The sequence below is a fragment of the Lemur catta genome, chromosome 9 (genome assembly GCF_020740605.2).
Source record: "Lemur catta isolate mLemCat1 chromosome 9, mLemCat1.pri, whole genome shotgun sequence".
Classification (NCBI taxonomy): Eukaryota; Metazoa; Chordata; class Mammalia; order Primates; family Lemuridae; genus Lemur; species Lemur catta.
In genome coordinates this window covers 1,036,141-1,049,804 of record NC_059136.1, presented here as the reverse complement: position 1 = coordinate 1,049,804, position 13,664 = coordinate 1,036,141, and the positions used below count along the sequence as shown (strand labels likewise).

Genomic DNA, 13,664 nt, shown 5'->3' with positions numbered 1-13,664 from the left:
TTCCAACTCACTGTATCTAAAATTTTGTCTGACCACATTACCTTTTCCAGCCTCCTTGTCTAAAGTGACCACACCTTTGCCACTCCAATAAAATCAGAAGCTCTGACACCACTCTGTCTCCTTATCTCCCATGTCCAGTGATAACTGAGTCTTGGAGTTCTTTTCTTTTTTCTGCTTTTAAAATACCGGTCATCTCTGCCCTTCTTTAAATTTTTCTATTTAACTAAAAAAAAAAAGTTGTTCCCAGCCTAAGCAAGAGCGAGACCCCGTCTCTACTAAAAATAGAAAAGAAATAATACGGACAGCTAAAAACACATATATGTATAGAAAAAATTAGCCGGGCATGGTGGCACATGCCTGTAGTCCCAGCTACTCAGGAGGCTGAGGCAGGAGGATTGCTCGAGCCCAGGAGTTTGAGGTTGCTGTGAGCTAGGCTGATGCCACGACACTCTAGCCCAGGCAACACAGAGTGAGACTCTGTCTCAAAAAAAAAAAAAAAAAAAAAAAAGTTGTTCATTTAAAATATTTATGAATTTATAATAATATGCTAGGTGGAGTAGAATATTTATGTTGACCACACAGTAATCTTTTGCTACAGCAAAATCTACACAAATAGGCAAATTATGTCAAGTATTAGTTGGGCATGAAATCAAAGCAGGGAGAATTAGCTAGCTTATCTAAATTTAAAATTTAGCAACTAAAACTAAGACTGCCAGATTTATCTGTCACCATAATGTGAGCACCATGCACGATGCAAAGTGTCACTGGTCAGGCAGAACTGCACCTGCTCATCCTTGGGCTTGTCCTTCCAGAGTATCTTCCTCGGTTAACACACAGTTTCCACACACTGCTAGAATGTAACTAATTAAACCAACATTATTTCATGGCCTCCACGGCCTCCTCTGCACTGTCTTTTGCCACTAGGAAAGCCTTCATACAAATACAGAAGTCCTCCTGGATCACTTTGCTCCAAATAATGTGGATACGAAAAGCACAAGCACGTGGAAGGACACGGGACACTGTGATGTGGCCACGAGCAACCGCAGCGGCTACCGCACTGTGGACTGCAGGCGGGGAGGGCGGGTGACGGCCAGCCAGGTTGGACACAGTCTCTCAAATGCAAGAGAAGTAGATTCCCCTCAAACCAGCAGACCCCGTTTGCTTGGAGAGTAAATAGTTTTTAGATTAAACTGATCAAAATAGTAAGAGAATAGTCTAACACTGCCACATGTTCATCTAATTATATTACTCACGCTAAACAAAATTTTGAATTTTAGATGTTTATGCTGATGAAATAATTACTTGTGATAAGTGGCTCCCAACATTTCAGAAAATTAAATACTTGAGGATATAAACTATTATGTTCATAAAGAAAATGAGGAGAAAAATATGTACTTTAAATAGGCAACTTTTTATACATATGCCCGGGACAGAGTCTGGCCTACGACACTGACATGTTAGATAATGACAGAATACACGCGAGTTCACACGCAAACCTTGCAGATCTTCTGTTTCAGGTACTGCTTTGTCCACAGATGTACTGTCCCCTTGGGAAGATGCTACAGATTCTGATAAAAGTGACTGATTTGATACAGGGCTAGAAAAGCAAAAATACTTCATTTTAAAAGATGATCTTCACACATGAATATTAACTAAAGCGATACAGTACGAGTTTAACATATGTAAGTAGATCATTACAGTAAGAACACCAATATACATTTTCATGACTTAAACATCGTCACAGAGCTTTGAAACTAGAAACCAATTTGGATGAGAATTTTATAGCCGTGGAAATAAAGCAATAGTATATATCCTTTGTGTATTTCAAATGCCACATGAATTCGCTAAATGAAAATTACCATGATAAAGACATGCTTAAGGAACCCTAATGCAAAGCTGCAAATGATATTTGGGCATAGCAGAACTGAACATCTCCTGTCATGAACTGGAAAAAAAGAACCATAGTACAGAAACTTAATATATTGGTTCCTAACAGCAAAATAAAAATGAAACACATATTTCTGCATGCAGGCTTCTAAATGGTGTGATTTCAGAGTTAAAAAGAAAAGTATGTTACAATATAAACAACAATGAGTACTTCATCACGATATTAAACAGAGAATCTGTGACAAGACTATTTTTTTTTAATACAAGGCAATAATACTTGTAAAATAAAACTAAAATTTAAAGAACTAACAACATGCTTCAAAAGGACTTCAGGGATGGGTCAGGACATACTGTGAGGAAGAAAAATAGAAAAAGATGACTGAAAAGGTAATCTAAGACTTAAAACATAACGCCCCACCCCATAATGTAAAAATAAGAAAAAGCTTCTTCTAACTAGTTAATAATCAGACAGATACAATTTAAGGCCAGTTAATCGTAAAGTGGCTTTACATAGTTTTTCTTAATAGAATAGACCCAAAATAGAACACATTCTTTACTTTTCCCTTAGCATCACAATCACGTTTCAGAGACTACATCTTACCTTGGCTGCAGCGATGAGGACGCAGAGTCCAACGGGGACTGAGCTTCCGGGACGCTGCCCTCTGGGCCCTGACCTGGTAGAGACTCAGACAGACTACCGACAGAAGTCGCTGCAACAGGACCACAGTTCATATTAGTGACTCTATACCCAGGGCAGTCTAGGACCTTATCTAAAAAAAAAAATCAAGGTCAATTTTCCACAAAATACAGTATATGGATTTTGTTTTACTATGTAATATGTCAATTCATTATTTTCAGTTAAAAAATTTTTAATGCCTTACAAATGAAAAATATGTAAATTTTAACCAGAAAGGAAACTTAACAATACAAATTGTAAAAAATATAAATTGTTTATGTTAATAAACTAAACTCCTATTTCTCAGGATTAGTATCACCCAAACCTAAATCCTTTAATTCAAAAACATCTTCCAGGCCGGGCACAGTGGCTCACGCCTGTAATCCTAGCACTCTGGGAGGCCGAGGCGGGTGGATCGCTCGAGGTCAGGAGTTTGAGACCAGCCTGAGCAAGAGTGAGACCCTGTCTCTACTAAAAATAGAAAGAAATTATCTAGCCAACTAAAATACATATAGAAAAAATTAGCCGGGCATGGTGGCACATGCCTGTAGTCCCAGCTTCTCGGGAGGCTGAGGCAGGAGGATCGCTTGAGCCCAGGAGTTTGAGGTTGCTGTGAGCTAGGCTGACGCCACGGCACTCACTCTAGCCCGGGCAACAGAACGAGACTCTGTCTCAAAAATAAATAAATAAATAAATACAAGAGAATGTAGCAGTAAGGCAGACATAGGTTTAGAACTGCAACCTGTGCTTAGCACACTAGGTTATATTATTTCCCCTGCACTTCGTAAAGCAGAGATGCAGATGATGACTTAATTTAAAAACAACAATTTGTATTCATTAGATCTTAGCCTTAAGAAAATTTGGCAAGTTTCTAGCAAATGGCTGTAGAAACATGAACATGAAACAACGATAAGAAAGACCTCCTACAAAAGTTTAAGTGAACTAAGTCAGAGCCTGCACTTTCGTTAAGCACAAAAACCTATGTCATTTTAGGCATTAACCTATGCGAGAACTATCTTAGATGAATACTTTTGACATTTCCCTTATGCAGAGCTTATATTCAGAATTTCCTCAGTTCCAGGAAAATCCTTTGCACAACAAAGAGGCATGAAAAACCCAAGTGACCTGGGGCTGAATGTCCTTTACTCTGAGTCAATCCGTTATACCCTCCTGCTGAAAGCAGGCTTTCTCTAAAGTCAGTTATAGTTATTGATAATCTACTCTTTTCTTCAATAACTCACTTAGCTGCAAAAGTCACCCAGATAAAACAACCAAGCTTCTTTTGTAGCCTTCACTCCCTTACCTTACTTTCCAAGACAGCTACATAGACATCCGGTGTCTATTTAAAAACAGTAACAGAGTTTGTAGCACAGCAAATAAGACTATGGAATGGATTTATAGTATTTTCACTGAGCAATGATACCCTTATTCCTGAGTCCCCACCACAGAGCATATCACAATGCACAACGAAAAGTCTGACTGCTAGAAATGTGATAATGCAAGTACAATTGTGAGAGCAGGAAGAGGTACAGGGTACAATGAACTACCTAAGTGTATTTCAACTATGAATACTGTTTTAACAGAATTACTTACCAGGTGGGCTTATTCTACCATTACTACTATTCTGTCTTTGAAGATGTTCTTTATAGCATACTGAACACATGCCATTTGTACGAGGGTTTCCATAAAATCCGCAGCCAGTGGAACAAAGCATAGGCACTTGGCTGTGATTAGTTTCTTGAGCCATGTTCCTCTGTTGCACACCTGAAATTTATATAGAGTTAGCAAAGAACTCAGACACAAAACTCCCATCATACCTTATCCAATAAAGGAAAATATCCACATATATTACCCCTCAAACCACTCTCTATAACTGTTCCACGATCTGGGGCTACAGATAAAGAGAAAAAATAAAGAGCAAAAGGACACACACTCAACTTTTCTCTCCGCCCCACTCTACATGAGCAGGTCTGCACAGGCTCAGGAAGAAAGTACAAAGAACTCCTACAGGAAGGCATCACCAGAAGATTACGGAAAACCCCTTACATCTAGTTCAGTTTGGCCTCTTCTAGTAGTAAGAAATATAAATTATGAGTTTTGCTATATGTTACACTCTTTAATTTCTAAGTATTTAAACTTTTGCTGGAAGTTCACATGCTAACTTGTACACAGCATATTTATAATGATAAAGTGAAAATAACCTAAATGTCTAACATTAGGAGAATGGATTTTTTAAAAAGTGTTATACATATTAATGACAGAAGTTATGCAGTCACTGAAAATATAGAATACTTAAAAACCCAAGTGACCTGGTTAGAATACTTTTGATGGGGGAAAATGTTTATAATGAATGAAAAGGCACAATATGAAATGTACATAAAATATGTTGCCAATTAGGAAAAAAAGGAGTACCTATTAACCATCAAAAAGGTTAGTAAAGAATATGTCCAAGGATGGAAAAGCTAGTGACTCTTTTTCCTGATTTGTACCTTTTCTGTACTTTTTAAAAATTCTCTAAAATGAAGATACCACTTGCCTAATTGAGGGAAAATTTATTTTTTTTAGTATTTAAAAATAAAAACTAAAATTAAAAGCAGGACAGAGGCATTAGTCAGCCAGGAAAGTGATGCTGGGACTGAGGAATTGCTTGGGAACCACATTAATAACCAATTACAGCAGATGGAAGAACCTCATGTGTCATTTCTCCAATGAAGCAACTGCTTCTTTGGCATAAATAACACGACAGAAGGTACCAACGGGCTCTCTCTCTTATCAAAAAGCAACTTCCTAAATGAAGGTTTACTCCAAAATGTGTGTATGCGTATTACAGACGAACCTATGTTCAAAGATCATGAAGACTGAGACTAACCAAAGGAGGAAAATGTTTTGCCACTGAAATTCCCTGGAATTGACAAACACCTAAGGAAAACAGCCACGGTTCACTATTACCAGATTTCTTTGCCTAAATTATCCAAAGACTGTTGAGGGGCGGGAAGGATTTAATGCAAATTTCACAATCAAGAGCAGTAATGCACTTGACTGCAACAAAGCAGCAGGCATTTTTTTTTGTTTTTAAAAAGAAATGTCCTAGAACAGTAAGAATATTTAGACCTTTAGCCTAGGAATACAGTTTGGGGTTTTGACAAGCATCTTCCTTACTCCATGATGACAAGTCATTTCAGAATCCAGATACCTCCCTCTTCTGTAGCCCTGTAAATATACATATAAAAAAAAACAACAATGATGGTATAGAAAAGCTCATGGCAAATATTTTTTTTTCTTGCATATGTTCATGAGGGATACCGACCTATAGCTTTCCTTTTTTTAAATGTTTGTCTGGTCTCAGCACACAGCTTTCCTTTTTTTAAATGTTTGTCTGGTTTTGGTATCAGGGTAATTCAAGGTCATGTAGTTAATTAATAAGTGACGGAGCTGGGATTCAGTCCAGGTAGCCTGGCTCCACCAAAGTCCACACTCTAAATCAGTGGTCCTCAAAGTACGGTCCACTGACCCCTGTGAAGGCCAAAACTGTTTTCAGAATCACACTAAAAAGTTACTTGCCTTTCTCTGTTATGGACATGAGCACTAGCGGAGCAAAAAAAGCAGTGGCAGAAGAATCAGCGGAAGCCTTATCAACGCAGTGGCACTAAACTGAACTAGCAGTGGTATCTGCAATGTCATGCTCTCATAGTAAAACTTATTGATTTTATTAAATCTTCACCCTGAACACACGTCTTGTTAATATTTGGCACGATAAACTGGGAGGCAGGCATGAAGCACAAAGCCGCAGGATGACTGTCTGAAGAAAAAGCACTTGAGCCACTGTTCAAGTTACGAGCTGACTGAGTTACCTTTTTAATGGGACATGTTTTTTTATTTGAAATCATGACTGATAAGCTGATTATGCAGACTGGAGTATAGGGCAGACATTTTCTTACAAATGAATGAAGTACACTTGTTACCTCAAACAACTAATAGCATTCATTATCAAAGACAACATTCAAGCATTCAAGTGCAAAAATGCTTAACAAGCATCTCTAATATTTTGAGTTTTCTGGTAAGATCAGTGGTGATATTAATAAAATGTGATTAAAAAATACTGTAACAACATTTCAAAGATCTTCATAAGACAGTGAGTGAACCAATATTTTCCAAGTGACCAATGTACGATGGTACAAAATTATTCATGAACAAAAGACCCATTCAGAGTAAAAGAGAGACCCGTGGGATTTTCATATAACAGGACAAAAGGTTTTTACATGGTTTCAGATTTAAGAAACTACCAACTGTCAAGTTTTGGTGTATTATCAGAGAACAACTCCTATTATCTGAAAAGGTTATTAAAATATTCTTTCCTTTTCCAACTACATATTAGCCCAGATTTTCTTTACAAACACTGTAACAGATTGAATGCAGAAGCAACTATGAGAATCTTGCTATTAAGCCAGACCTTAAAAAGATTTGCAAAAATGTGTTAACAATGTCACTCTTCTCAGTAAAGAATGTAGGGGAGGGGAAAATGATTATTTTTCATAAAATACTTTGAAATGAGTTAGTATTTAAAATTTTTTTCTCAGCTTTAATTTGTAATATGATAAATATCACTAGGTATAACCCTCAGAATAACAAAATTCTTCACGGTATTCAACAATTTTGAGAATGTAAAGGTTCTGAAACCAAAAATTTTGAGAATCCACTACTATGAAGTATGCATTCTCAACACAGGCAGTGGTACCAACACTGATTCTTGGGGGAAACGGGGCACAAAAACCCTAACTCTTTGTGTGTAAAACACATAGATACATACAGCACACAAGCAGACACACAGTGTACGTGTGGAGGTAAGATTTATAAAGGTGGGGCCAATTAGAAAAAAAAGTCTAAAAAGGCCCCTTAGAGGGTAAGAGAGAAAAAAGACTGAGGAACCTGGATCTAAACCGGCCACTGTGCTACGCTGCCCACTGGTGACATCAGAATGACGTGAGAGAGGAGTCACAGGAGTCCCCCCCACCCCCCGTGCTGACAAATCTCTCAGCACATAGCTGCAATCACAAACGTCAGAGGAGATAAATACTCTATTTCCATAAAACTCAAGTAAACAGTCAGAGATAAAAACCACAACATGACCACTAAGCTTTTATATCATAATATTTGCTTCAGAACAGTAAGACTGAGGTTCAAAACATGTAACACCCGCAATTTTCCCAAGCCAAACGGCGCGCACAGTAGCAAATTAACAATGATTTCCGTAACTCAAGAGGCACAAAGGATTTCATGGGTTACTTAAAAAAAAAAGAATCAACCTTATTTATTCATCTTTAGGCCACAAAATGTACCTTTACATGAAGATTCAGGAAGGCCAAAAACCATGAAAGGGTCACGCAGTTTGTCTGAACGTCTAATGGCATCGATGGGGCAGCTATGGTGACAGTGAAGTGCTGCCACCCCTTACCACCGCTGCGGGGCACACCAGACGGCAGTCACATAAGTATCAGGGAGCAAAAGGGTAAGAGAAGAGAAACGAGAAGACAGAACAACTCCTCCACTGTTGCATTGCGGGATTAGAAAGCCACAAATCCAAGGACACAGAAAGCAGGATTCCTCTACCAGTCTTAACAACACTATTAGCATGGTACAATAAACAAGTCTACGAATTAGAGAAGACTCATAAAATGTGAGTTCTGACTTTTCCTAACATTCATAAGCAAAACCACAACCCATTACTCCCTCAAGCCCCCTAGACAGTACTTAATAGTTATTCAGAGTTTATTATGGGCAAGGAGCAGTTTTTATTGTTTTATTTATATCTCAATTAATCCTCCCAAGAACCCTATGATGTTGGTGCTATTGATATCCCCATTTTGAAAATTAAAAAATGAGACTCAAGAAGACTTAGTAACTTGCCCAAGGCCACAAATCTAGTAAGCAGCTAAATCAGAGCCTTTTGATAAATCTAAAAAACAAAAAAAACTGACTCTCAAAGTCCATCATATCCCCATGAAACTAAAATTTTGTGAGCATTCATGAATTCTTATTACTTTCATTTAAGGAAGAATTTTAAATTTCATTCATTTACTCAATCTTAAAATAGTATACAGCTTTAATTAACTGTAACCACGCTCCTGAGAAAACTTGTTTTTCATTTATGTCTTTTTACCTAAGAAGTTCTTATCAGCACAAAAAATTCAAGATTAAATATGACTGCAAAGAAAATCTATTACCAATTATTAAAATTCTGACAAAAGAACTGTAATGAATGAATGTAACATAGACTCAATTACAACAGCAAATACATGTCAATTAAACTTATTTTCCTTTGCTTTACTCCCTAGAGTTAAGTCACCAAGTTCCAATACTTTTCATTTTGAAATGTCTAATGCTCTTTTATTGTCCATTCCAATCGTGGTCCTCATCACTTCACACCTGGGTTATTTTAACACTTTTTCTTTCTGTTTTACTGCCTTTCATCCCAATGCATTTACCTAAATTCTCCTGAAACACCCTGTTCTCCTTATATTACTTCTGCGTTAGTTACAGTAATTGCACCAGAGAGGAGTTCGCACCTAGCATTCCCGCTTTACAGAGTTTACCCCTCCCGGCATTTCCCTAGACAGCAGGCTGTGTGTAAACAGAGTAAGCCTGGAGTCAGGCTGGCAGCGGTCTGAATCCCAACTTTGCCATTTTAACACCTGTAAGAGCTTGGGCATGTTACGAAACTTCCGTAGTCTCAGCTCCCCAAGAGGGTACTTGTATCATCTATCTAACCACATTACGTAACACCAGCCACACAGCAGAAGTTCAATAACTGTTCTTACTTTGCTCTTCCTGAAAGTAGAGGGTCCTTTGCTGCCATCTGTTTGAAACAAATCATGCTCACTCCTTGACACAAGCTTCTAGCTCACCCTGTTCCTTCTTTAGTCCATTTTTGCACTCTGTTTATAACAATTCTATTTCAGGAAATCAGCTTAAATCTTGCTTCTTCCCGGTCTACTTTCTGCTCTGTGTCCCTAAAAAAGCTGCCTGAACCACACCTCCCGGGGAACTTAATCAATTTTACCATCACTCAGGTGCCTCATCAGCCTGGAACTCTTGTTTCCTCAAGCTCTCTTTATGGCTCATATGAATCCCACAAAGTATTCTGTTGAATAAACATATCTCATTACTGTTAGAAGTATTCATGTTAGGCAAAAAAATGGTTATATTCTGTCGAAATGTGAGAAAAGAGATTGATAAAAAATGTTTTAAGCCAAACACAGTGGCGTGCGCCTGTAGTCCCAGCTACTTGGGAGGCTGAGGCAGGAAGATCACTTGAGCCCAGGAGTTCCAGACCAGCCTGGGCAACATAGTAAGACCTTGTCTCTTAGGGAAAAAAAAAAAAAAGTTTCACACTGCAGTATTCATAATTTATATATTAAAACAGTTATTCAGCAAAACTGACCAGTAGCCTAAGACAGTTATAAAACACAAACATTTTTTTTTTCATTTCATTGTTTTTCTGCCTCCTCCTGAAAGAAATAGGGAGGAAATATATAGTGATGAGTTAGTCTAGAGAAGTTGTGAACTAGAAAACTTGAGTTAAATCTGATCCACAGCCATGTCTGACCGCCTAGCACCTAACAATTTTTTAAAAAATTAGTTGTTAGCATTTAAAAATTAGGGAATATCATACAAAAATTCCAGATTTCCAGCTTCTCTTGAAAAACAGGAAGGCCTAACAAGATCAGACTCATGTTTTCAAAATTAAAACCCATCGGTTAGAGCCCCATACTCTCCAATTCGAGACCACCTTCACTTTTAGTTACCCGGCCAATCTTAGGTTTTTAATCCTTAGGTTAACGTCTATGATCTTGTCAATTTGGGATCGTCACTATTAATTTAAAGAAGAAAAAGAAACATAACATGTTGAGTTAAATAAGAACGCATGTTAGACTCTGAACTCCTACCACAGCACAAAGTGGCAAGACCTGCCCCTCCTGCCCCCTGCCTTCTTTAATCACTGGGAAACTACTCACTCAGAATTAGCTAATTCTCTTTGCAATTGTGTCAAATGGAGATCTCAGAAGAGACCAAAGTAGAATTTATGGTACCATCCCAGTGTAACTTTAACTTTTGTAATAATAATTGATCAAAACACGAATCTGGCTTAGGTACTTGACATTCCTGGTGCCACACAGCAAGTCCCCAGAGTTCTGAGAACTTGGCTCCCCATCTGTCGTACGGGGTGGAGGAGGAGGAGGAGCCTTTGCAGAAATGATAAAAAATCCAAGGAAGTTCATAAAGCAAATAGATCAGAAAATATGACTTGCTACAAAACACGTGGGAAGAATGCTACTCACTCTGATACAAGAATGGGGACTTGGGACCAGCGCTCCTACTGTACTGAGGGTGCTTGTGGCTCTCTGTATGGCAGTCCCCACTTCCCTAGTCAGCCTGTCTTCCCTGCTGCTGACTGGGCTGAAAGACAAAAGGTGCTAGTCCGGCTAACGTGAGGACAACATCTTTGGGGATACTACATACTCTTTCCCAACAAATAATTAATTCATCATTTTCAACATACTAGGCTGACTACATAAATATAAGAAAACCCGAAGTTATTCCAGCAAATACAAACCTCACTTTTCCAGTTATCGCTATAAGGAAAGTTTCCACTGACTGGTATGATAAATTCCATTGAAAGAGGCCACTGAAGACAGATTTTGTTAACAGAGTGACTCTGACTGGCCTTCCTATTAGGTGGTTCTCATTAACTGCATTCTGCACAACAATCTTTAAATCAGGGGTTGGCAAAGTTTTCTGGAAATGACCAGACAGTAAATATTTTAGGGTTTGCAGGCCATACAGTCTCTGTACAACTACTCAAAACTCTACTGTTGCCATGCAAACGCAGCCACAGGCAATATGCAAACAAAAAAGCATGGCTATGTTCCAAGAAAATTATAGCAATGGCCACTAAAATTTGAATTTCACAGAATTTTCATGTTACTAAATGTTATTCTTTTGATTTTTCCCCTCAACAAACATAAACACCATTCTTAGCTCATGGGTTGTACAAAAATAGGTGATGAGCCAAAAGCCTGCCAACCCTAAATTAAATAAGCAATGCTAGATGATGGGGGCAGGGCAGAGACACACAGGACTGAAGCACAGGTACTATTAACTGTAGGACTCTCTGATCCAAAGCTGAATATAAATTTTGAGCATTATTTATTCTTGTTAAGCCTTACGTGTGTCTTGGTTAAGTACTCTTGGTCACCCATACCCGTGGGTTCTGCATCTGCAGATTCAAGCCACCTCAGATGGGAAGCACGGTATTCCCAGGACACAAAACCTGCGGACACCGAGGACTGACTTCGTATCTGAAGGTTCCACAAGGGCATGACTTGCGTGTCCACAGATTTGGTATCCACAGGGGAGGAAGGGCATCCCGGAACCAGTCTCCCATGGATACCGCGGGATGACTGTGTATGTTCATTGACCAAAGAGGGGAAAGGACTACAAAAGGCAGTATCTCACCCAAGTCTGTATCTCCAAGCACGGTTTACACGGAGAGTTACAGCTATGACATGATGTGATGAATGACAGACATGCTCTCAGCACAAACCCACCTCAATTTAGCACACCAAGGCTAAACCAATCTGCGGTGTCTTAGTAACTATGAAATCATTCAACAATTGAACCTGAAGGGTATCTGTGTTAGTGAAACTGACAGTTTTTGTCTGCCTAGTGTTTTCCTTCCTTGTCCTTATAGGTTACAGAACCTCTTTTTTGCAGGAGGACCATTCCATTTCATTTGCTTCGGGTAGGCCTGATTCAACCCCTCCCAGGGCCGACCTGGCTCAGAGGGAAACACATGAGCCAGGCCTGGGCATGTGACTCAAGCTGAGCCAATCAGCGCTCCCTGGGTTTCACGGGTACTACTGGGAAAAAGGCAGACTTTTCTGTGGGCTCACTAGTCGTCAGACAACATGATGCAAGCCTGGTGCTGCTGGTGGCCATCTTTGCCCAAGTGCAGAAGCAGCCTACCTAAGCAAAGCAAGAGGCGGGGCGGGAAGCAGAAAGCCAAACCTGGAAAGGGACGAAGTTCTGCATCCACCTTGCTGAGGTCAACTTCACTCCTTAAGATTCCTCAGTTATATGAGACAAAATTCTGGTTTCACTTTAGTTTGCTTTGGGTTGCTGTCACTTGCAATTCAAAGTCCTTAGAAATATCAGAAGCAAGTACTAAGTGCTGCTTTACCAAAACTCTCAAACCTAAATGAATAACCAATGCAAATCAAAATGAAGACACTCCATTAGTTCAATTCAAAGATGTCCTATAGTAAAGAAACCTACAAAAGTAGATACCAACAATTCCCACTTATTTTTCTTTTTAACATATAAAAAGTACACAAGTCCTATGCAAGTTTTAAATTTTCACAAACTGAACACAACTGTGTAACTAACTAGTACCCAGATCAAAAAGCAGAACATACTCCAAAAGCTTCCTCATGCCTTTTCCAGTTACTACCTACTCCTGCACAAGAATTACAACTACACTGACTTCTAACACCCAAGATTGCGTTTCCTGTTCTTGAACTTTTATAAATGCAATTATACAGTGTACACACATTTTGTGTCTAGCTTCCCTCAAACTATTTGTGAGAATCAACCATGCTGTTATGTATAATTGTAGTTCATTCTTATTGCTGTGGTGTATCCTACTGTATTAACAACCCACTATCCCTTCGAGTGTTGATGGGAATTTGAGAACTTTCTAGTCTAGGACTAGTACAAATATTGCAGTTATAAACATTATTTTATGTATCTTCTGAGTGACACACACACCTAGGCATGGAAATGCTAGGTCCTAGGGTATATTTATCTTTAGCAGATACTGCCCAACAGTTTCCCAATATATTATAGTTACACAAGTTTACACTCCGCTGGGAATGTACAAGCATTCTGGTTTTCCTCCTCTCACCAACACTAGTACCGTCTGTTCTCCTGGTGGTCCCAAAGAGACACCCATGTCCTAATCCCTGGAACCTAGAATACGACCCTTTATGGCAAATCATATGATTCAATTAAGGATCTTGGGAGGAGGCTCTTATCCTGGATTATC

The 13,664-nt window shown here is 38.8% G+C and overlaps 1 protein-coding gene across 9 annotated transcripts in view; it reads right to left on the bottom strand.

Annotated features, from left to right (window-relative positions):
- The window catches only part of ZFAND6 (zinc finger AN1-type containing 6), a 69,110-nt gene that overhangs the window by 13,607 nt on the left and 41,839 nt on the right, over nucleotides 1–13,664 (bottom strand). For 4 of the 9 annotated variants that reach the window (XM_045561507.1, XM_045561506.1, XM_045561508.1 and 1 more), the window contains 3 exons: nucleotides 4,157–4,327; nucleotides 2,489–2,657; nucleotides 1,497–1,597 (listed from right to left, as the gene is read on the bottom strand). In XM_045561507.1, coding sequence (XP_045417463.1) covers nucleotides 1,497–1,597; nucleotides 2,489–2,657; nucleotides 4,157–4,310 — 424 coding nt within the window. In that variant the 5' untranslated portion in view covers nucleotides 4,311–4,327. Of the gene's footprint in view, nucleotides 1–1,496; nucleotides 1,598–2,488; nucleotides 2,658–4,156; nucleotides 4,328–4,501; nucleotides 4,506–13,664 lie in introns of those variants that run through there. The other 5 variants (XM_045561511.1, XM_045561514.1, XM_045561512.1 and 2 more) reach the window with 2 other exon arrangements.